The following is a 21,479-nucleotide window of genomic DNA, read 5'->3' on the forward strand; positions in this document are numbered from 1 at the left end:
CTGATTTTGTCTCTCTGCTGATTTACACAACTCACTTTCCTTTCCCACAAGCTCAGCAATTCATCATTCCTATGAAAAAGGGACCTCAGGCGCTGCAGTCTCTCCTAGGGGTCCAGGAGTAAACGTCTCCTACCGATGAAGAACATGATCAGCCTAACAGACGAAGGACAAAGACCTCCCCCTTCAAGCTCTGGAACAGCCTTGAGTCGTTCGGGATGGCGATGTTGGAGCATCTAAGAGAACAGAAGCTATCTGAACCTGGGTCTGGATGTCACCATGTAACACCTCGTGATCAAGTCTGCAGATCACTCCCAGCCTGTGGTGTCAATGAAAAGTTACATAAAATATATAATAATGTTACACAGGTTATTATTACAAAGGTTACACTGAAAATACACACACAAGCGAGTATTTATTTATTTATTTACAAAATACAAGAAATGACAAAAAACAATAGGTATTGATTGATAATGTCACATGATGCTGCCCCATCTCTGATTTTATATATATATATATATATATATATATATATATATGTGTGTGTGTGCATGGTGATACAACTTGATAATTATTTATATTTACTACTACACAGATCAGACAGCTGTAGAGAAATTAGGTGCTTTCTCAAGAACCTGCTGACAGAACCACAGTTTGTCCATGAAGCTGGCCGGTCTTCCTTCTTCTCTTCTTTTAGACTCTATTTTTTCCAGGTTGGTAAACACTGCAAGCTGCACAGCATTGCACCATGCTAGCCAGTCTCATTCCTGCTCGTTCCAACTCGGACCTCAGAGTGCCGCTCCTTCATCGGGAGCGAGTGTGAAAAACGGCACCGAAACTGTCCCCTAGTGCTCGAACACAAGCCACAGGTAGTAACCGAAACCGCCCAAAATGCTTGCCGTGACAATGCTCCACGTAAGTGGGGCAGAGAGAAATGGGGTGGAACTTTCCCTTTACAAAGAGAACCTTACGAAGCCTGTCACGTCCCATCCTGACTGCTCCACACCAGGGAAGAAAAACGTCTTATAAATACTGAATTAGAACTCAGTACACACGGAGCATGTGTCTTTACTGGATAAGATCCGCCCGAGCAGTTGGAAAGCACTGCACAAGTAAATGAAAAAGGAAGGTTGTAGTTCTTCGGGTTTAGTTTTATTTTCGGCGTATAAAGTCATAGAGCACGTTACTGTGCCTCCCCATTAGATACAAAGGAGTGCTAGGCCCTCTTTGTCAGCAGAGTCTGCCATCTGGCTACGGCGCTCAGACCAGCGAAACCCCCTGGGTTGGGGCAGTGAGAGTGGAAGCCACGTCGTGGCGGTCGATGCGGGCCAGGGCGGAGCAGAGCAGACCCAGCGTGGAGCCCTCCTGCTGGGCCCAGTCCATCAGCAGCGTGCGGACGGGGTCCTGGCCGCGGCCGAACACGTCCGTGCGCTCCTGCTCGTAGCCCAGCGCGGCAGCCAGCTGCCTCCAGCCGCTGCCGCCGCCCTCGACCAGGAGACGCTCCACCTCCTCCTGCCGGTGGGGCGGGAGGTTCACGTAGAGCCGTGTGTCCTGCTTGCTGTCCCGCTTACTGCCTGCAGGGGGAGACAGAGAAAAACAGAGAATGGTGGGGTGTTGGCCAAAGAACTTCGTCAGCGTTCACTTCATTTACATTTACAGTTATGGCATTTAGCTGACGCTTTTATCCAAAGCGACTTACAATTATGAGTGAGTACAACTTGAGTATTTGAGGGTTAAGGGTCTTCCTCAGGGGCCCAACACTGGCAACCTTCCGATTACAAGTCAAGTCCCTTAACCATTGAGCTACCTCTGCCCAACTTCAAGCACGAAACCTGTGTATGTGAATCAAAGGTGTGTGGAAGAGCCTCACACTGGGACGTGTCGGGGGGGAAGGACGCTCTGGGGGGTTTGTGGGGCCGCGGCTACACTCCGGCGCGCTCACCTTTGCTGGGCTGACTCTCCTGCAGGCTGTGTGAGTCGAGAAACACTCCGCTGTCACTGTGCAGCTTCTCCCCTTCAGCTGCAGTACTCAGTTCTCCAGCTCGAGCCTTCCTGAGAGCCCGCTTCTGTTGGAATGATTTCCAGCTAATACACACACACACACACACACACACACACACACACACACACACACACACATACACACACACACACACACACACACACGCACACACAGACACACACACACACACACACACAAGGGCACATGCGCTCGTATGTTAGATTATCACATGGTCAATACTGGGACTCAGGACAAATGTCAAAGATGCTTCATGTGATGCGTAATAGGTTGTTTATATTACCCTGCACGCCATTGTAAGTTACACACATATAACATTTATAACATGCGAATTCTTCACACCGGTGCTATTTTGCTAGTATTGGTATACTGGATGTGTAGTGCTAACCTACTCATGAATGGCTCAAGCATAAAGTTTTTAAACAAAGAATGAAAAGGAAATAGCGTTACGCAAATGACATCATGCTTTCCAGAGGCTACTGGCTTCCGTTCACTGTGAGCAACATTAACTTTTTGGATGTAACCAGTGTATCAAATGCTGTCATCCATGTGGCGCTGTTACCCTCACTCACCACTTGTAGGCGACGTACAACAGGAGCCCCAGCACCACTGCGGCCAGCAGAGACACATAGATCAGGGTGTGGTTGCTCCCCTGGTCCGGAGGGGTGTGTCTGGGGGTTTCGTACCCTGGCAACACGCTGCTCTTCTCGTTCTCCTCCTCAACCAAACCGGTCCGGCGCGGGAACTCCCAAGGGCCCTCTGATCCAGCCGGCCGTGACAGGATGTGCAAGTCTTTGTCTTGGGGAACAGAATTCGGAAGGAGGTCCGGTCATGTTCATTTCAAACCCTCAGTAGACCACGTTATCCAGAGCCGTTTGGTATTTGCCATGCGGTTTCCGTTGCACTGCGTGGTTTGAGAGCGACACAGTGTGCTGATTTTCTTTCCGCCAAATGCTGAGCAGCTGTGCAGCACGACATTCCAGTGCATCCAGCGCTTAATAACACGCTTATTAATAAAGGCCGGATGGCTATCTGGCCTCGGGCAGAGGCTACAGGATCGGAGCATTCCACCAGTCCCATTTCAAAGAGCTCCGTCGACACCTGCTACCTACACGTCTCACACACTCTGAAGAGGAGTCTGATTAACACACGGCCAGCAAGCATAGGCGTGCCAGACGAGACAGTAGTGCCAGCTCATAATGCAGAACTGAGAGGAATGAACCAGCAGCATTGTCAGGCCAATGTAGCCAGAATCCCCTACCACTCAGAGGGATTCTCTTCTCGCTTGTACACACATGGCTCCAAGCTTGCTACATGCAGCTTGAGCTCTGCTGCAACCTAGAGATGTCTGGTCTGCGTGTGCGCTCATGTTTTTGTGTTAATGAAAACTGATCAGGGCTCAAAAAGCACTGTCTGTGGTCACCAGTTAACCAGATGCTTAAGCTGGAAACCTGTAAACTTGCTTAACACACCTCACACACCTCTGAGGTGTAACTTTGGATTTTGGCAATACATAAAAAAAACAGTTTTCACTGATTCCAAAACCAGATTCGTTGTATGAAGAGACGCATTCTGTTTAAATACAGTCAAATAAAGTCAGCCGACTATAATGTGAGAATCTGTTTCAACGATACAACTATAATATATTGGTAAAGGCGAACAGACAAGCTGAAGTGCAGAATCACTATAGGGTTGTCCCAACTGCTACACATAGACGGTGTCTGGTTTCTCTCTCAGCTGTGCTGCTGTGAAAAGCTGTTAACCACATGTTTGCTATATAATCTTACCCTTTACCCCTCCTCCTCCTCCCCCACAATCACCAGCCAATATATCAGTACCCTCACCCCACCCCCAGGGCTGTACTTGTCCTTCAGGTGTGCTCGGTTCCTGTCGGCTGGACATGTTTGGGTTGCAAGCCATCATGGTGTGTAAAAACCCCAACAACACTGTTATGTTCCTATAGCAGCTCAACACCCACAGCCTTCCTTCCTTTTACCAGGACCCCCAACCAGAGTGCATACAGTCAGGGCCGGCCAGGGCTGAACAGTGTAGAGGGTAGCTGACAAACTGTGTAGCAGCAGAGTATGTACAGCCTGTTACTGTACACTGTAAACTGCATCTATATACTAGTAAAGTACCTTAGTTTATAATAGAGTGGATGGTGAGTGTATATACATGCACACATAAAGCCATGCGCACACATACACACACACAGTGTCTTTATGTCAAATGTCCTTACACTTTGTACATACACGCTCGTGTACTCACCCATGCACAACGTGTCGGAGTCGGCTTGACACGAACGGATCTGCACCTTGCCCTCTGTGCAGCGGGAGCAGGGCTGGCAGGGTTGGTGCGCACTCTTCTCCTCCGAGTAGGTGCCCGCCGCACACCGGCGACAGACGGTGTTTCCCGCCAGGCTGCACGCCTGGACCACACCCTCGCCTGGGCTGCACAGTGTGCAGGCCGTGCACCAGCTATCCGTGCCATTGCCCTGCCTCAAGAGGAAAAAGCCGTCACCGCAGTCGCACTGCGTGTCCCGCGCCACACTGCACCGCTGCAGCTGCGGCACGCCCGGCGGGCACCGCGCGCACGCCTGGCAGCCCGACAGGCCCTCGGCCACGGAGAAGGTCACACCTGGCGGGAGAGGGAGAGAGAGACCGTTCAGCTGCCAAGGGCCTGCTAATACCAGCATGGCAGCCCAGGGACGTGCCGACAGAGTTTGGAATTAATCTCGCTGTATCCTTGAAGGTCCCGCAAGCCCCGCTCCCCGGCGAGCTCCAAACTGAGCTGTGTGCGTCACTCACCCTCCTGGCATGGCTGGCACTTGGTGTCTTCTTGGCCACACCCAGATGCCACTCCACTGCCCACAGGGCACAGACTGCAACACTGGCCTGAGTCTGTAAACTGGCTGCTGACGCACTCATCACCCACCACCACCTGCACAAACACAAATGTGGACATGAGCACACACACCAGGCAATGATGATTCACATTCTGAACACATAAGGGAACACATAAGGGAATCAGGGTATCAGAGAGTAGCACTGGTATGGATGCTACAATAAACAGTAATCTTTTGTCCTTTTGTTTCTTAAACCATACATCATTCAAAATCAGTGGCACAGTTAACCATAAAATAAAAAGTTGCGCTTTTTGCGCACACAAGTCCCCAACACACATCAGAAACGGTGAAAAGGTATTTAGTCATATCTCGCTAATCTTCCCTAAGCACTGAGTGAAGTGTGTCTATGGGCCATCTGGGTACGGATGCCCTGCCTGAGCGTATGAGGGAGATGCGAGACCTATATGAGACATTCCTGAAGCCTTATGTACTTCAGCATGTCTGAGTGTCTCAAACAGCAGGGACTGGCTTTAATCAAAACCCTCCCTCCGCTCAAATGGAAAGAAGATAATAAAACAAGAGGGAGAGAGAGTGAGATCAAGAGCGAGAGGTCACAAAGGGAAGGAAGCCTGTCTGTCCACTCTCAGCATGTCACACACATGGGTGAGAACGCAAGTGAGACAAAAAGTAAAGAGACCCCAAAGAGACACACACACTCACACACTCACACACACACTCACACACACGCAAACACACACTCACACACGCACACACACATACACACACACGCACACACCCACACACACACGCACGCACACACACGCACGCATGTACGCACTCACACACACACACAAACGGGTATGAATAAATAATATTGCAGGTGTCTGTGGGTGTTTGCATGTGCCTGTCCCATGTCTTGTGTGTGTGTGTGTGTGTCCCTACTCTCAGACGAGCAGAGGGTGGAAGGGGGAGGGTGACAGTTGCAGCCATGGGCCTGAGGGCAGGGTGTGGACAGACAAAGCAAGCCCAGCATGCAAAGGTCTGTTTGGGTCAGACGGAGGCCTTTGATGTCTCTCGGTCCCCTGCCCCCGCAGCCCTGCAGGTGTGGGAGAGGAGGTCACTACTGCACCATCTTAAACATGCTTGCGTTTAGGGAGACTGCCCCCTTCCCTCCAGCACCCTGACAAGAGCAAACAGATGTCTAACTACGAGCCTCCTGCAAAGCGGGGACAGGAAAATCTCAACAACCTCTCTGATGTCTTTCTCTCCCCTCTGATCTCTGGTGAGGCACACAGGCAGCGTGCCCTGACCTGTTGAATGCGCCCACACACACACACACACACACATACACACACACACACACACACACACACACACACACATACACACACAGCAGGGAAGTTGTTGTGCAGCCTTACTTGCACATTCCAAAGACAACAGCAGCACAGATAAGCTGCCATTAAGTTTATACAAGATGCAGTGCTGATTGAGGTGGAACAAGACAGCATTCCACTAATAGTCATGCTATTCCAACACCAATGTACTGTTTAACATAACCACATCTGATGCGCGTGCACACACATATTTGTTTATACACCATTCAGAAAGAGAGAGAGAGTGAGAGAAATAGAAAGAAAGGGAGAAAGAGGGCAAGGAAGGCAGAGGAAGAGTGAGAGTGAGAGTGAGAGAGAGAGAGAGAGAGAGAGAGAGAGAGAGAATGAGAGAGAGAGAGAGAGAGAGAGAGAGAGAGAGAGAGCTACCAGAAGCTGTTTTAAGTCTGAGTGTTACTGCTGGCTTTTGCTTCCTTAATGTCCTAATATGGAATTAACTGTTGCCTGCTTGCACTGTCCAACGTGGGTCGTGAGCACCATTCTCCACGTGACGTCACCAGCAGCTCACTATGCTGCGGTGAGCAAATGAAATAGTGCCGTAAACAGCCATAAACAGCAGCAGACGTAGCACGGGCCCTCCTGGAGTAGTGGAGACTGTGCGGACGAAAGAAGCCCGTTACCGTGAAACAGGCTTATGACTTTGATCGTGAGGAGTCCTCGCACAAGATTCTATTGCTTACTCGAGGGCGCTCAGGACAGCTCCCTCAGAGGGGCCACAGTTGTTTGCCACTGGGTCTAGGGGGTCGCCATTTCAACCAGTCCTCCAACCTGGGACCACCAAAGACCATCATGGGCTTCAGAGCGGGCTTTGCTCTACGGCTGTTCTAGTCACTCAGTCTGCATGGGGTCATCTCACGTGCATGTGCACACACACACACACACAGGCATGCGCTAGTAGACTGGATGTGATGTATGGGCACATGTGGAGCATATAGGCTAGTAAAAGGAGCCTGTATGCTGAACACATGAAAGGGCACCCAAACTCCAGGAGGCTCCAGCCCAGAAAAGCAGCTCTGAGCTTTCCACTTCACACACAAAGAGCTCAGAAGAACTGTGCTGTAGAATTGTGCTGTAGAACTGCGCTGTAGAACTGCGCTGTACAACTGTGCTGTAGAACTGTGCTCAGGGACCTACTAGCATCTTATCCTGCCTCAACGTCCTGTTCTTAATGACACTGGAAACTGCAGTTGAAAAAAAAAACAACCACCACAAGATGTTTCTTACATTTTTTTTAGGAGGCTGCGAGATGACATGGTGACACAAACACTTCACCCCTTTAATTATGAGACATTAAACGGCCTGCTAAACAAGGCCTCTCATCTACAAAATTTCAAGCCCATCTATGCAAACTACCAGTTAGCAGCCGAAGACACCTGGCCGGTCCATCCTGAGGGTCCCGGGATGTGAGGGTGCCGCGGGCGACTTCAATAGAGAAGCGGTCCCCATGGCCCCCCCAGCAGTTAAAAGCTATGTGGCTAAATGGAAAGTCAAATTACTGAACTGCAAGTTCTCTATCCCCTTGCTGTCCACAGACCAGGAGAAATGATGATAATTACTGGGTTCCAAAAATCCAAAGTCCCGGCGATGCCTCAGCCTGCAGTTGTGTCTTCACAAAGAACTGACTCCGACAGCGCGATAGAGAACACTGTCTAGCACTATCGCAGTGCCTCCACTCCGACAGCAGAGTAGAGGACACAGATGCACAGACTTTTAAATGATGGTCTAAGCTACCAGTGTAATGCACAAAAAGAACACAAGCGCTTTAGTGAAACACGGTGGTCCTCACTGTTGGAAGCCAAAGTTTGTAAGAAAGCATAACAGTCCGCTTAGATCATCCCTTTCCAAAGTGCTGCAGTATGCAGGAATAAAAGGTGTCCCTTGAATAAATCAGAATTTAGAGAAATTCACGGAGGCCCTTAACTTGCTTAAAGGAAACTGGACATGTGCTGGACATCATTCTCCAAAGAATACATGATTCAGTGGCAATGCATCGAAGAAAAGTGTCTTTTAAAACACCACAGCAGAATTCCAGTTCATCGAAGGCAAATAATTATTCCTCTGTCCCTCAAGCAAAATTAAAAAGTTCAAATAAATTTGGACAGATGTTCTGTCATTTTTTTCAGAGGTAAATAAATCACTTAGTTAAAATAGATGGAAGCAAATCAGGTTAGGCTATGAATTACAGGAGTGATGTAGTGGCCATTTCCCATGTTTTGCTTTTCAGACTGTATATGCTAGCAATTAGTAAATTGCAAAAAAGCCATCAAATTAAAAATAGTGAATTAGGTTCATACAGTTTGGGGGAGCGCATCGAGGATAACTAGAGCTAGAGTCCAGTCCTTTGACATATTTATGCAATACAAGTAAGGGATAACATAATATATATATATATATATATATATATATATATATATATATATATATATATATATATATATATATGTCTCTGCAGTAAGTATGCAGAACAAAAGAATACGAAACAAACTTCTTAAAGCGCGGTTCAGATTTACAGGCTACCGTTATATCCTTTCAATTAAGCATACAGTTTACTCACCTTTAAGGCCAAAATGCAAAGGTACACTGGAAGCGCTGATATGGCACAATTCATCACTGACGCCGCTTTCTTCTTATTTTAGTGTTGATGTAATTATGGAGTGTGTTAAAGTGTAAACGATGCTCCCTTTATTAAAACTAGACGCCGTGTTAAGTGCTATTCAAAAGTGCTGCGGAACATAACCAAAATATAGTTTAAAGACGAATTAAAGAAACGTTTTCTCTGAAGCACAATACAAATACGGCAAAAAAGATAAATTCGAATCCTTGTTTGTTTCTATAGGATGTTAAATCTTTCCGCTATAATCCGGCTTCTTTCCGACACTGCTGCCCGTGTATTTCCATCAGAGAATAAGTGCCTAAGCATTGGCGGAGAACTTTTAGACTGAAGGCAAGTTACGGTTACCTTAACGCGTCAGCGCCAGCGCTCGGACCACGTGATCGCTTTCGCCTGTTGTGATTGGCTGCACGGGCAGACTAATAAATGCACGCTTACATAGGCTGGTACCCGACTGAATATTGGGCCAGCTTGGTGAAAGAAAAGTTCACCACTGTTTCAAGTCTGGGGTTTACTGAGTGTAACGTTTTGCATTAAGTTGCCACAGATATGAGACACGCTTTAATCTATTTATAGGATTTAATTCATAGCTCGATTGCTTTATTTATTTAAAATTTTTCTTTTTCTTTTATGACCATTATTAGTCACATTGTTCAGAATACCGAGGACGTATAGTTTTAGAGCGAACGCATTTTATCTTCTTGTTCAAGGGAACATTAATGACTTTTAGATAAACAAGCGGCCAATGACACCAGTCGTAAAGCTTCGAGGATGCGCCACATGAGGTCCGGATACTTCAGAGAGCAACAAATGGAGACATTCCCTGAATACAATGACAGTTGCACTTCAAAGAAAGGTCCTCCGCTGTTGAGAACCTAATAGAAAAGGTCGAAAGAAAGAAGCAGTATGCTCCTTGTTTTTTACGGTTACTTAAATACCGGTATATCGCAATGATGGATCACTTTTGTGCAGTTAAGCATTACTTTACAGCTTTGCTTTTCAGTGTTGGAGGTATACATCAGTATCCATATTCTGGATCTACTCAGGACACACGCACCTCTTCAGCGGATTAAGAACAGCTGCACATCACTTCCACAATCTACATTCGGTTGTGACAGTTTGAGTCCAAACACAAGTCTGGTTCATGCAGACAGCGTGAAGTAGTCCAACCCCCCCCCCCCCCCGAATAATCGGCGATTATTCTTTTTTTGGTTTGACTTGGTTTTTCCCTTATAGTTAAAGCCTAGTCAATTGTCCTAGGTTGTCCTGGCCAAAGATTAAAGTCGCAAAACAGAAACTGTTGAGTTTAATCCATCAGTAAAATATGTCCACCATTAAAAAAAATATATATATTACAATTCGTTCACAAACCTGTACCTATCACAACCTTCACTGCTGTATGCTAAATTATTCTGAACCCTTAACACTACTTTTTAATAATCAGTTTCTTCGAAGACCACCTGTCAGTGCCCAAAGAGCGAGTTTTGAATTTCGTTATTTTGTTACATATGTTCGAGAATGTAATCGATATACAAATAGAGATAAATCAGTTACTCGGAGGAATATTTCCTATGTATTAAATAATTTTTTTTGGTTAATCATAATCTTTTACTTTCCCCAGTTGCTTAAGATATGAATTGGTCTGAGGAACAACCCCCAAATCTAGAGCTTGATTTAGAAAGTTCAACACATATTATCCAGAGCAACCTACAATTTCAATATTATTACAGAGGTAGGCAAATGTATTATTTGGAGTCTTGCCCGAGGTCTCTTTTTGATGTAGCATGCTGCACTTGCTCAGAAGTGGGATTTGATCTCCAGGCCCCTAGCTGGAAAAGTAGTGTCGTTATCCACTATTCAATTCAATTAGGCTCTGCTTATGTTGAAAGTGAATTAAAAGTATCTTGTTACCTTCAAGTTTACAGAGGAAATCACATAAGGGGATCTTTTTAGTGCTGTCCGGGGCTACGACCCTTGTACTGTCATTTTAGTAAATCAGTGTATTTTGATAGCATGTTTTAGTCTATATCAGGCAAAGGGGGGAAAAAAAAATCTAGTTTGTGCATACAGCCCCAATTTTCAAATGTAGCTTTTAAACACTACTTCCTTTAAGAGGCTCCATGATCTGTAGAAACTACTGGGCCTGAGGAGGCCATACCTGGGTGAGAAGTTACAGAACACTGACAAGCTGCAATAAAATCAACAGATACCCAGAGGACAGCAAAGTGGGGTCATCCGAGTAGCTGGTGGGTTGGGGGGTGGGGGGTGGTTGAGGTCGTTCACGAGTGGTTGTGCTTCTTAACAGTAACCACTCCAGACAACAAGCGATTGTCGAGTGCTTTCCATTTCTCTTCCTCTGTCCCCCTGCCTCGAGACTGGGAAGGAGATACATGCTTTTATGGAGGGCAAGGTGTCGAGCCCTCCTCCCATTGTCAGCCGGAGAGATCAGAGACTGCTGTAACACACCTCCCAACCCCATTCTATTGCCCAAGCGTGCCGTAGCTGGTAGGGGCCACAGGCCGGCTCTCTCTTCCGTAACCCCACTCCTCCAGCTCTATTGTCCCCCTGAGGGTGTTTATGTGTAGGGCTACAGGATGTTCGGCCCACAAGAGCATCAAAGGATTCCTTCGCCAGATAAATGTAGGGTAACTGCGACCTTTTCAACCCTGATTGGGTTGACACGTCGAGACGGGAGGAGGGAGGCACACAGTGAGACGCTTCAAAGGGAGAGACCTGGTCTGGGACAAGGACTTGAGACTTGGATTTGGAGAAAGCTTAAAATGGGGGCAAAGGGGAAAAAAAATAAATAATTCAGGTTACATTAGTACACATAGTGTGAATGATTCAACATTTCACTGTAGTTCTGCAGTGTCTATAAAAAAATGTATCTGTAGTTTACATCCATAAAAATCATGTGGATCTTTGATATGCCGTTTCTTTGTGAGGTCCTATGTTGTCTTCAAGTATCAAAATAAGATATGAGTTTTGAAAAGTGGCAACAAGGCAATGGCGACAGACATTTAAGTATTTTAGGCAAACACGCACGCGTGCACGTACACACACATAATAACAAATCAGAATGCAGTTACAGAGTGGTAGGTATGTGGCACTGATAAGCCCCCTTGAGCAGGCTGTAGCAGATGAACAGGGCGAGGCTGACCCAGCCTGTGGCTGAGCCTACTGCAGGGCATCACTTCACATCACTTATTTCCACCGGGTTTACACTCACTGCAGACAATGGTCACAAGACACTGTGATGCCGACATAAATGGCTTTATCCAGCTGCTCTCGGTTTAGCTAGAACTTTAAAAAAAATGAGTGCAAGTATACATAAAATCTTTGCATAATTTATGGCTTGATCAGGGCAGCACATCCACATATCAGCATTACACTATAAAACCACACTAAATGACATTCTGCTTGGACAGCAGGAAGAGCTGGTGTTGGGAAGGGGAAACGTGCATTCCAACAAACAGCATTCAGCATGCGCAAGCCTTTTCTAAAACACATCAAACATTCCTTCTGTGCCAGTGTTTGTCTACTCAAGTGCGAAGGGCAGGGGGGGTGGGGTGCCATTTTGCGCAGGACAAAGCGTCCCTCCCTCACGTCTGTGAGGTGCTGGCCTCAGCCACCCCACGGAGGCAGACGGGACGGTGCTGGAGCTCGGACCCGTCCGGGCCGCATTCCCACGTGTTACACAGACACCACTCGCTCAGAGATCGCTTCAAAGCAGTCAAGGCTTTAAAGAACGAGAGAGAGGGGGAAAAAAAAACCCAACATTCCAGTGGCGGACACATTGCTAGCATTCTGCCTAACGCCAAAAGACACATTCATACAACTGGTTTAAAAACAGTCAAATAAGCAGAGCACACATTGCAAACACATTCTTTTCTAATGAGGGATACAGTAGTTTGAGGCACTTGACAGAATTAAGGGGTGAATGTGCTCAGAAAGAGATGAAGTCCAGAAGCAGGAACAAGGGGAATATTTTGACATTGGAAATTTTCCAAAAACGTTCACACAGAATGGGCATAACAAAGGAAATGAGAGCCAAGTCCACATTTCCTACACAGCCCTATCAGTACAACATTGTGTCTGTCCAGACTCTGCAAGGCATGTCTCCATCAGGCAGAACAGTGACGAGAGCTACATATTCATACTCTAAAAACAATAAAAGCAACTGTGTCATCAGCAGGACAAAACATAAAAACTGCCATTACAAATACAGAATTGTGTAACAGTGTAGTTATAAAATACCTTTTAAGGCACGTGTTGGGAATCAAGCTCATAGCACATTAACAAACATCTTCAAGCAAAAGAGAAAAAGACTAAATTCCAATTTAACCAGCATGGGAATTATTGCTCAGCAACAAGCATCAGTATGTGATCAACAGAAAACCCAACAGACACACGCACACGCACAAAAACAGTCTCTTCTCTCTTTCACAGGGCCACACCATCACCACATTTGTTGGTGCTCATTGTTCTTGAATATACAGCAAAAGCCTTCAAGCATAGCAGTCCTGGCCCCGGATAACCAGGGCAGGCAGAGGCAGGGTGGCCGTGTACGTTGGACCTATTCCAGATGAGATGGCCTTTCCAGCCAGCATCACACTCTGGCCGTGTCCAGCAGCTTGAGAAAGATCTGCGCAGTAGAAGGATGTGTGTGTGTGTGTGTGTGTGTGTGTGTGTGTATGTATGTATGTGTGGGAGGACAGAGCCATGGCTTTGAGCTTTAGCCAGTAGAGCACACCCTCTCTTTGCACATTATACAGGCACGCACAAGTTCATCTGCATCTAATTCTCAAAGATCTTTGGAATGGATTCTGTTAAAAAAGATGTCCAAAATGTCTTAAAATAGAAACGTTCTGTTCCCTTTTAGCAAGAAATAAAAAGTGCAGCTTTGGCCAGCTCTGCCTTGTTCCTGCCTTGGAGCGGAACAGCAGACCCCAGGCCTCAAATCAGGCCAGGACTGGCGTCTAGACGTGTGCTGAGGCCCAGTCTCTGGTTCATGTGTGAGGAGTCCTTGTGACGGCACACAAAGTTTGTGTGCGCGCGCGTGTGTGTGATGCTCATTTCCCAGCATTCTCGGAAGGGTTGTACTCAGTTTCTCCAGAGGACACCTGAGTGATTCTGCGCGTGGAGCCCCACAGACGCCGGGAGAACTGCCCCGAGCGGACCTGAAGACACAGCCACACACACACAAAATTCAGGTTCTCTGATGGTCAAGTTTCAGGATTCTCATAATTTTCAGACAGGAGCTTCTCCCATCCTCTTGCTCACCTCCTCCGGTTTCCCAGCTCCCACCACGATGAGCTTGCCATCCTCCAGGCCCACCAGAATGTGACTGCTCTCCTTAGTGACTGATATACTATAGATAGGGACTTTCAGCGCCAAGGGCTTCGTAGCCTTCTTTAAGCTACAGTATGCATACACACACGCATATGCAAACACACGCATATGCAAACACACACATGTACAAAACACACAAACATAATAGTATTAGGATACTGTCATTTAGTGGTGCCACTAACTTAAAACAAAACCATCTTCACTCATAACACACTCAATACAATACAACACAATATGAACTTCCTCAAAACCCCTAGGAACATGGCTCACTGACCACAATGAACATATCTGAAGCCATGTGCTTGCTGTTGCTGTGGATTACCTGAACAGATCCTGAATGTACAGGTTGCCCTTTAGTGTGCCCAGAATGAGGTAGTCACACACCACATAGAGCGCTGACACCGGCTCCTCCAGGACCATGGACGCCAGCAGCTTGCCGTTCACAGAGTAGACGTGCAATGCATACTTCTCCTAAAGCATCACATAGGTGTACACATACGTGCACAAACACACACACACATGGCCACGCAGACACACACACACAGACATACAGGCCCACACACACACAGACACACATGCAGACACCCACACATGACCACACAGACACACACACCCACACACGTAAACACACACGCGCACAGGCCTATTCATGTTTTTATCAAGGAAACAAACATATGAACCTGCCAACTATATGAAAGCACATGTGTCTTTAAAAAGTGACATGTTAATTTAGGATTTTTTTAATGAACTCTAGTCGAATGGACTCGCCTTCCCAGCAGAGCGTCCCTCCAGTACTGACTGGACCACCATGTGGCCTTCCATGCCCACCTGCAACTGGGCTACACTGGCTGAAATACAGTTCTCACAGGGTGGACGCAAGGTGCGCAGGTACTGACCCCGCCGTACACTGTGCACAATCACGGTGCCGTCCTGGACGAGGGAGAGGAAAAGAGAGACAGGCAAAGAGAGAGAGCGAGAGAGAAAGAAAACAAGCCAAATACATAACATGATACACAGCTGGACAAAAAAAAGCATTAGATAAAATTTAAGTTGTGCTCCAAGAAGGTGTGAGACCCTTTGAATATAATCCAATACTATTGCCATAACACTAATTGTAACTGACCTTTGACCCTGAAACAGCCATGTCTAGCTCAGTGCTAATGGAGACACAGGTCACCTCCTGATCATGACCAGAAAGCACCTGCACCGGTCGTGGAGACAGCCCACTGGAGAAACCCCCCTACACACATGAGAGAGAGACACAGAGAGAAAGAGAGAGACAGGCAGACAGACAAAGAAAAATGATCCTCTGAGTTTAAAATGTTTTAGCTTGTCTCCAAGGCATAACATTTATACATGCTGATTTCTTAAATAAATCAAAGGAAATGAGTGTTTACTGTATATAGAGTAAATATAGGAGCACCACAGAGAGGCAGCATCACGCACAGACATTTGTACTGTGGTGAAGAGTTCAACACACTGCAATACACTGGCCATTTAGACACACCAGCAGTGCAGTAGTGCTGATGTGAAGTGAAACTTTAGAGTGTGGAAGGCTCCCACCTGCTGTAGGACTTGCCACACCATACAGGTGGTGTCCCGCGAGCCTGAGATGAGGTAGATCCCACACAGGTCCAAAGCCAGGCATGTCACCACGTCTGGATCCCAGAGAACGGGAGAGACAGCGATATGTTAATAAGCTATTTGAGGCAGATTTACAAGACATGCATTACAACACTATAACGAGAAAAGAAGAAGGTGCAGGCACTTTGGTTTAGTTCTGGCAAATGTAATCATTAAAAAAAAACTGACAATTTGTTTTTTTATTCTCTTCTCTGCGAATTGTTATGACAGGACACATCTAAAGTTTACTCTAGTTGCTTAGAACCCAATCTCTCAGTCAATCAGCACTCAGGCATAGGGCCTGTCTGCTCCATCTCCCGGCCTGCGCTGACAGAGTCGCTGTACCCAGGGCGGGTGAGGCTCACCGATGTGGCGGCAGATGCGGCCGACAAGTTTGGCCTTAGCCAACATGGTGACGCGCAGGCTGCAGTCCCAGTGCCCCCCGCTAAACAGTAGACGCCCGTCGCTGGACACCACCAGCACCTGGGACCCAATCTCCACGCCCGGGGAGAAGGGCCCGCTCAGGAAGCGCTGGGTCCTAAACACAGCCAAGCGCCAAAGCAGGCCAAAGACCGGTCAATATCCAGGCATGGAAAGGGCATGCAAGTAAAGAGAGGTAGGTACATCAGACTTGGGTTAGGATCTCATACAGAGTCAGGCTCTACAACGACACAGCTCATTTATAATAAAGTATAACTACATACACACACTTTAAAACCACACTATTAATAGGCAACAATGAAATGATAACATTATTCAGACATGTTACACATTATTGGACCACATCAAGACAGCTGGCACAACATTGGAAGATTTAGGTCTGTACATGTGCGTTCTTTTGTGTGTGTGTGTGTGTGTGTGTGTGTGTCTGTGTGTGTGTGTGTGTGTGTGTGTGTGTGTGTGTGTGTGTGTCTGTGCATTTATGTGCTTACTTTGGGTTGTTCATTGTGGGGTCCTTGGAAAAGGTGAAATAGTTGGCAATATTCTTGTCATAGGGCAGCCAGCTATGGGTTCCAATCTGGCCATTAGCACTCACAGTCACCTGGTCGACACAGGAAGTTCAGACAGAGTTTTAGAGCTTAATACTGGTACAGGTTTAAAGTAGTAGATATTCTATTACCAACGTGCAACACTAAAAACCTGGCGAATGACAGGCCTATATAATTAATTTTAGAGAGAACTGCCTGTCTTCTGAGTTGTGAGTCATGTCTGCATTGCCTGCTTATGATATGATTTGTTAAAGTGAATGGAGTCTTGGCTACACTATAAAAAACCCAGAATTGATGTGTGTGTGTGTGTGTGTGTGTGTGTGTGTGTGTGTGTGTGTGTGTGTGTGCGCGCGCGCACGCACGTGTGTGTTTGTGTGTATGTGTGTAAGAATGCTCGGACCTCACCAGTACGTCTGAGCCCTGGATGATGAAGGAGCGGGTCTGGTTCCGGGGCACCACAGCCTGCACTAGGGGCACCTTATCACTCACCACCTAAAATAGCCAAAGAGTGCGCACACACACACACACACACACACACACACACACACACACACACACACACACACACACACACACACACACACACACAATATTCAGCTTGTATAGTGACATTTGCTGTGTGATTCAGTGTCTATGCCGAGACGCAGTGGGCTCTCACCTCCACGAAGGGCCGGAGCTTGTCAAGCTGCTCGAAGAGGTTTGGGGGTAGAGTGTCGATACGGGCCTGCCGTCTGGACGCGGTCTCTGCTGTCATACGGGGAGGGTGGGGCTCCTGCACACACACACACAGGAACATATGCACATGTGTGCACACACGCGCACATTCAGACATGACATTACACCAGAAATACACTCCTACAGTAACAATAGCCATTAATGACTGTCAGCACAGTTACCCTTTGTTTTAATACAATATCATGGTCAGAGCATATTCCAGGCAAATACAGAGGAATGAGACTAAGGGGAACACTGCCTGTGCCTGTACCCTAAGAAGCTGACAGGGCGTCTGGCCAAAGTTGCTGATGATGCCCTCCATGGCCTTGCGCTCTGTCTCATTGGCTATGGCGTCAAGGTCCACAGCACCTGAGGATCCATCAGCACCACACAAGCACCATCAAAATCAATTCTTACTGTTAGCATTAAAACAAACACTTAACAATACAATAGAGTACCCACCTGCACACTTGACAGGGATTAAGTGAATGCATACGGTGCTGTATAGAAACCACGATGTGCTATCTGATGATGTTTTACATTTATTACATATATGAACATAAACACAAAAAGGGAATACAGCGCACTTTTGAAGATGATGCGTGAACAGTTAGATAAGGTTCTTCTTTTGTGCGGCGCTATGGTAGTGACCCAGGAACGTCGGTGCCCTTACCTTCATATGTGCAGTAGTAGAATACATTGAGTGCCTCCACAGCCTCAGGGCCCCGTTGTTTATAGCCAAATATGAGGTCAATCCATTCATGCAGGTGGGCGGACACATGCTCAGACTCCTGGAGACACACCCAGATTGCTGTGTGAGAGGACTATATTTGTGTGTGTCTGGACAACTGCTTGTGCATGTGGAGTTGTATATGCAACTTAAAAAGACTACTTTTGCGGAGGCAACAAATCTCTTTTGTAAATTAGATCTAGACAAGAGCCTCCAAGTTTATGTAGACCACAGTGTGTGGACATTTGTGCTTGCACCAGTGCTTGGCGGTGTTTTCTGATGAAATCCTCCCTAGAAGAGGCCCAGCGAGGCAGAACCACATCATTTACTTGCTCCTGATTCAACTGCAGACAGCCCAGATTAAACCCTGCAGAGAAAAAACACACACACACAGTTCTAGAAGCATTTTATAAGTGAGAAAAAGACATGCATAGGATAAGGCATTTAGAAGTGGGACTCTGTAAGTGGAGTGACTGAGAAGGAGTGGAGAGAGCTGCTCTGTGGAGGTTTACCATTTATGTTCTCCAGGAATTCTGGGAAGTAGAAGAACTCAGGGATGAGCTCTTTCACATCCGCAGGGCTCTCCATGCGCGCCTGCCATGCAGCTGCTACTGAGTGGAACTGCCTATCTGCACAGTCAAACCTGCACACACACAGACACACACACAGAAAGAAAAAGGGCACACATCAGTAGGCCTATTACATTTACACAGAAATTGACCAACTTCTCACTATTCTCCTATGAATTCCCTATGTGAAGTCAAATTTTGAAGACACACACACCTGCATAATCTAATGTTTTGTTTTGTTTTTTTAAACATATCTTGGTTATTGGATTACTAAGCACGATTAAGCTCAGACAGAGTTAGAAGTGTACCCCTACATGCTGATAAACAGCTGTCTTCTGTAGGTTTAGTTCTCTCACTACACAATGAAACAAGCAAAAACCCGGACAAAGGCCAGTACTGCCACCCAGTGGCCAATCCTGGTTCCCACACAAAATACAACACGTGTGTTGTGCTATGTGTCTGGCATGCAGTTCTATGTGATGTCTGTGCAGTGCTGTGTGTTCAGTGCTGCTGCTGGGAGGCATGACCCTACTTGCCACTCTGCAGCTGGATGTGCAGGGTGGTGAAGGGCTCCATGCGGATCATGTAGTGCATGACCCCTGCAGCGTTAGAGTAGTGTGTGCCATAGTGGAACTTATCCACAGTGCCTGAAGGATCCTCAAAGCTCTCATACCTAAAACACACGCGCGCACGCACACACACGCACGCACACACACGCACGCACACACAGTGCATCACACTATAAAGACTAATTGCTTTCAATTAAATGCATACCTTACTAGTGATTAACAAATGAATAGATTCATGAAGATAATGTTTTCTTTTTCAGTGTTTACAAAACACTGATTTGCCAAAGAAGCCATCAGTCACTTCAAGCCTAACTAAACATTAGCATACTCTAAGTGGCTTGTTTTAAAGCGTCTGGTTTGGAATGTTTGCCTGAGATTTATGGGTTGTGTACAAGTGTGAAGTGACTTACTTTTCTCGGACGCTCTGGGCGTGACGGTCATTGACCACTCCAATGGGCTTGGACAAATCTCTGAACACAGCCGGGTCTTCCAAGTCCAACAAAGGAGATGTATAGTCACACAGCACCCAAGGGAACTGGAAACATGCACCCACACGCATTCATGCTCTGCTGGTTAGCATGGTGCAAATGAAAGTTAAGGGAAAGCAAGTGAGGCGGAGCTTACCACAGGGTACTGGGACAGGTCGTTGTAAGTGCGGCCAGCGATGGTGTTTAGCTGCATGAGATACTCAAAGTTTGAGATCTCTCTGCAGACCCATTTCTGTCAAATATACACAATATACGTGAATATTTCCAAAGCTTCAACACAATGAAAAAAACTGACTGCAAATACAAATACAAAAACCCAACAACAACAACAAAAAAAACCAACCCAAACTTTTTGCAGCATTGCACATAATGGCCCATTTCAGGAAGACTAATAGTGCCAGCACACACACCTGAGTGAGGTTGGAGGCTTTGAGGAGCTCCTGAGGGGAGCGGGAGCCAAAGTAAAACAGATTAGCAGGGTGGAGGCCTAGAATCCTGGTATAAACCTTGTTCCGCACCTGCAGTGGTCAGAAAACACACACACACACCCTAGGTACATACAGAACCCTGAAATTCATGTGTCATGCATAGACTAAATATTAGCCAGGTTAAATATTAACCTGCAGAGAGTTGTTAAGGCCTGTGTACTGCCGTACTAATTAAGGTGGGTTCCTCTCACCTTCTTCTTGAAGTTGATGAAGTAGTGAGCCTGGTCGATGAAAAAGAGCTCCAGGGCGGAGCGGCGCAGGTTGAAGCGTCTCAGGTGGACCTCTCTCAGCTGGGCCAGCGAACGTTTGAAGTCGAAGCCTATGCCTGCACCAGCACACCGCATGTCAGCAACTATGCACCGGGCCAGCCATATAAATCCCAGTTTACATTGTCCTACGTTACACATGCAGTGAGTAAAAGCAATCAGTGATCTTCAAAATGCACTGCTACGGAGAGGAGTCCCATGAGTGCCATGGAACATGCTTCTAAATGTGTGAGGCATCTTGGAGATGAACATATATGTCTTTTATAAATAAGGCTCCCCAGAGCTGAACAACTGCTTTGTTATGGGCGCAGGTATGGGAACTGGTGTGTACCTTCCTCCGTCTCGTCCTTCTCGCTGCTGCCATCATAGAAGTAGATGTGGTGCGTGGTGACCTCCAGGCGACCTGGCACCACGGCCACGGTCGTGATGAGCTCGCAGTCCTCCGAGAGCACCAGCTTCTCTTTATGACTCTCCTCCTCGCCCTCCTCCACCCTGACACCCAGACAGAGGCGGTTCAGCACCACCCATGTTCGCTTGGCCCCCAACACCTGTTAGCGCTACACCCCCAGGTCTTTCACCTGACACTGTAGGTGTTTTGTTCATTATAATTATAATTTTGTATGAGATGAAAAATATGCTTTATGGAAAACATGATGGCTTTGTATACAGTACTACGCATAGGTCAGAGACCATCGCTTCATTTTTTTAATCAGTCAAAGCAGCATTTAAGTATTTTATTTAAGTATTTTTAAGTTCTTTATTTATCAGTGCCAGAAAAGAACACAGGACAGAAAATTACAGTAAACCACCAAATATAATAACATATT

General features: G+C 46.7%; 2 protein-coding genes across 3 annotated transcripts in view; both read right to left on the reverse strand.

The window, feature by feature from the left end:
* Window positions 1-521: 521 nt before the first annotated feature.
* Window positions 522-9,160, reverse strand: nradd (neurotrophin receptor associated death domain). The gene is made up of 6 exons (XM_026999246.2): window positions 8,808-9,160; window positions 4,825-4,957; window positions 4,286-4,654; window positions 2,590-2,815; window positions 1,940-2,082; window positions 522-1,571 (listed from the first exon to the last, which is right to left on the reverse strand). Exons 1-6 carry the CDS (start codon window positions 8,859-8,861, stop codon window positions 1,258-1,260), a joined length of 1,239 nt encoding a protein of 412 aa, XP_026855047.2. The 5' UTR covers window positions 8,862-9,160; the 3' UTR covers window positions 522-1,257.
* A 3,031-nt stretch (window positions 9,161-12,191) lies between these two features.
* The window catches only part of nbeal2 (neurobeachin-like 2), a 42,869-nt gene continuing 33,581 nt past the window's right edge, over window positions 12,192-21,479 (reverse strand). The window contains exons 36-55 of one of the 2 annotated variants that reach the window (XM_035530805.1): window positions 20,984-21,144; window positions 20,578-20,711; window positions 20,309-20,416; window positions 20,035-20,130; window positions 19,821-19,945; window positions 19,374-19,514; window positions 18,785-18,915; window positions 18,530-18,639; window positions 18,216-18,333; window positions 17,814-17,911; window positions 17,487-17,600; window positions 17,234-17,320; window positions 16,772-16,881; window positions 16,205-16,377; window positions 15,780-15,874; window positions 15,340-15,456; window positions 14,985-15,146; window positions 14,539-14,687; window positions 14,148-14,283; window positions 12,192-14,044 (exon numbers count right to left, since the gene is read on the reverse strand). In XM_035530805.1, coding sequence (XP_035386698.1) covers window positions 13,937-14,044; window positions 14,148-14,283; window positions 14,539-14,687; window positions 14,985-15,146; window positions 15,340-15,456; window positions 15,780-15,874; window positions 16,205-16,377; window positions 16,772-16,881; window positions 17,234-17,320; window positions 17,487-17,600; window positions 17,814-17,911; window positions 18,216-18,333; window positions 18,530-18,639; window positions 18,785-18,915; window positions 19,374-19,514; window positions 19,821-19,945; window positions 20,035-20,130; window positions 20,309-20,416; window positions 20,578-20,711; window positions 20,984-21,144 — 2,473 coding nt within the window. In that variant the 3' untranslated portion in view covers window positions 12,192-13,936. Of the gene's footprint in view, window positions 14,045-14,147; window positions 14,284-14,538; window positions 14,688-14,984; window positions 15,147-15,339; window positions 15,457-15,779; window positions 15,875-16,204; window positions 16,378-16,771; window positions 16,882-17,228; window positions 17,321-17,486; window positions 17,601-17,813; window positions 17,912-18,215; window positions 18,334-18,529; window positions 18,640-18,784; window positions 18,916-19,373; window positions 19,515-19,820; window positions 19,946-20,034; window positions 20,131-20,308; window positions 20,417-20,577; window positions 20,712-20,983; window positions 21,145-21,479 lie in introns of those variants that run through there. The other variant, XM_035530804.1, reaches the window with a different exon arrangement.

This window comes from Electrophorus electricus, chromosome 10 (assembly GCF_013358815.1).
Source record: "Electrophorus electricus isolate fEleEle1 chromosome 10, fEleEle1.pri, whole genome shotgun sequence".
In the NCBI taxonomy this organism is placed as follows: Eukaryota; Metazoa; Chordata; class Actinopteri; order Gymnotiformes; family Gymnotidae; genus Electrophorus; species Electrophorus electricus.

What these genes read in the sequence shown, in the direction of transcription:
- nradd (XM_026999246.2), bottom strand. Translation starts at nt 8,861, where the DNA reads ATGAATTGTGCCATATCAGCGCTTCCAGTGTACCTTTGCATTTTGGCC. An exon ending in GTGCCAGCCATGCCAGGAGG is followed by an intron (nt 4,655 to 4,824) that starts GTGAGTGACGCA and finishes CTCTCCCGCCAG; the next exon opens with GTGTGACCTTCTCCGTGGCC. An exon ending in TTGTACGTCGCCTACAAGTG is followed by an intron (nt 2,083 to 2,589) that starts GTGAGTGAGGGT and finishes TGTGTGTATTAG; the next exon opens with CTGGAAATCATTCCAACAGA.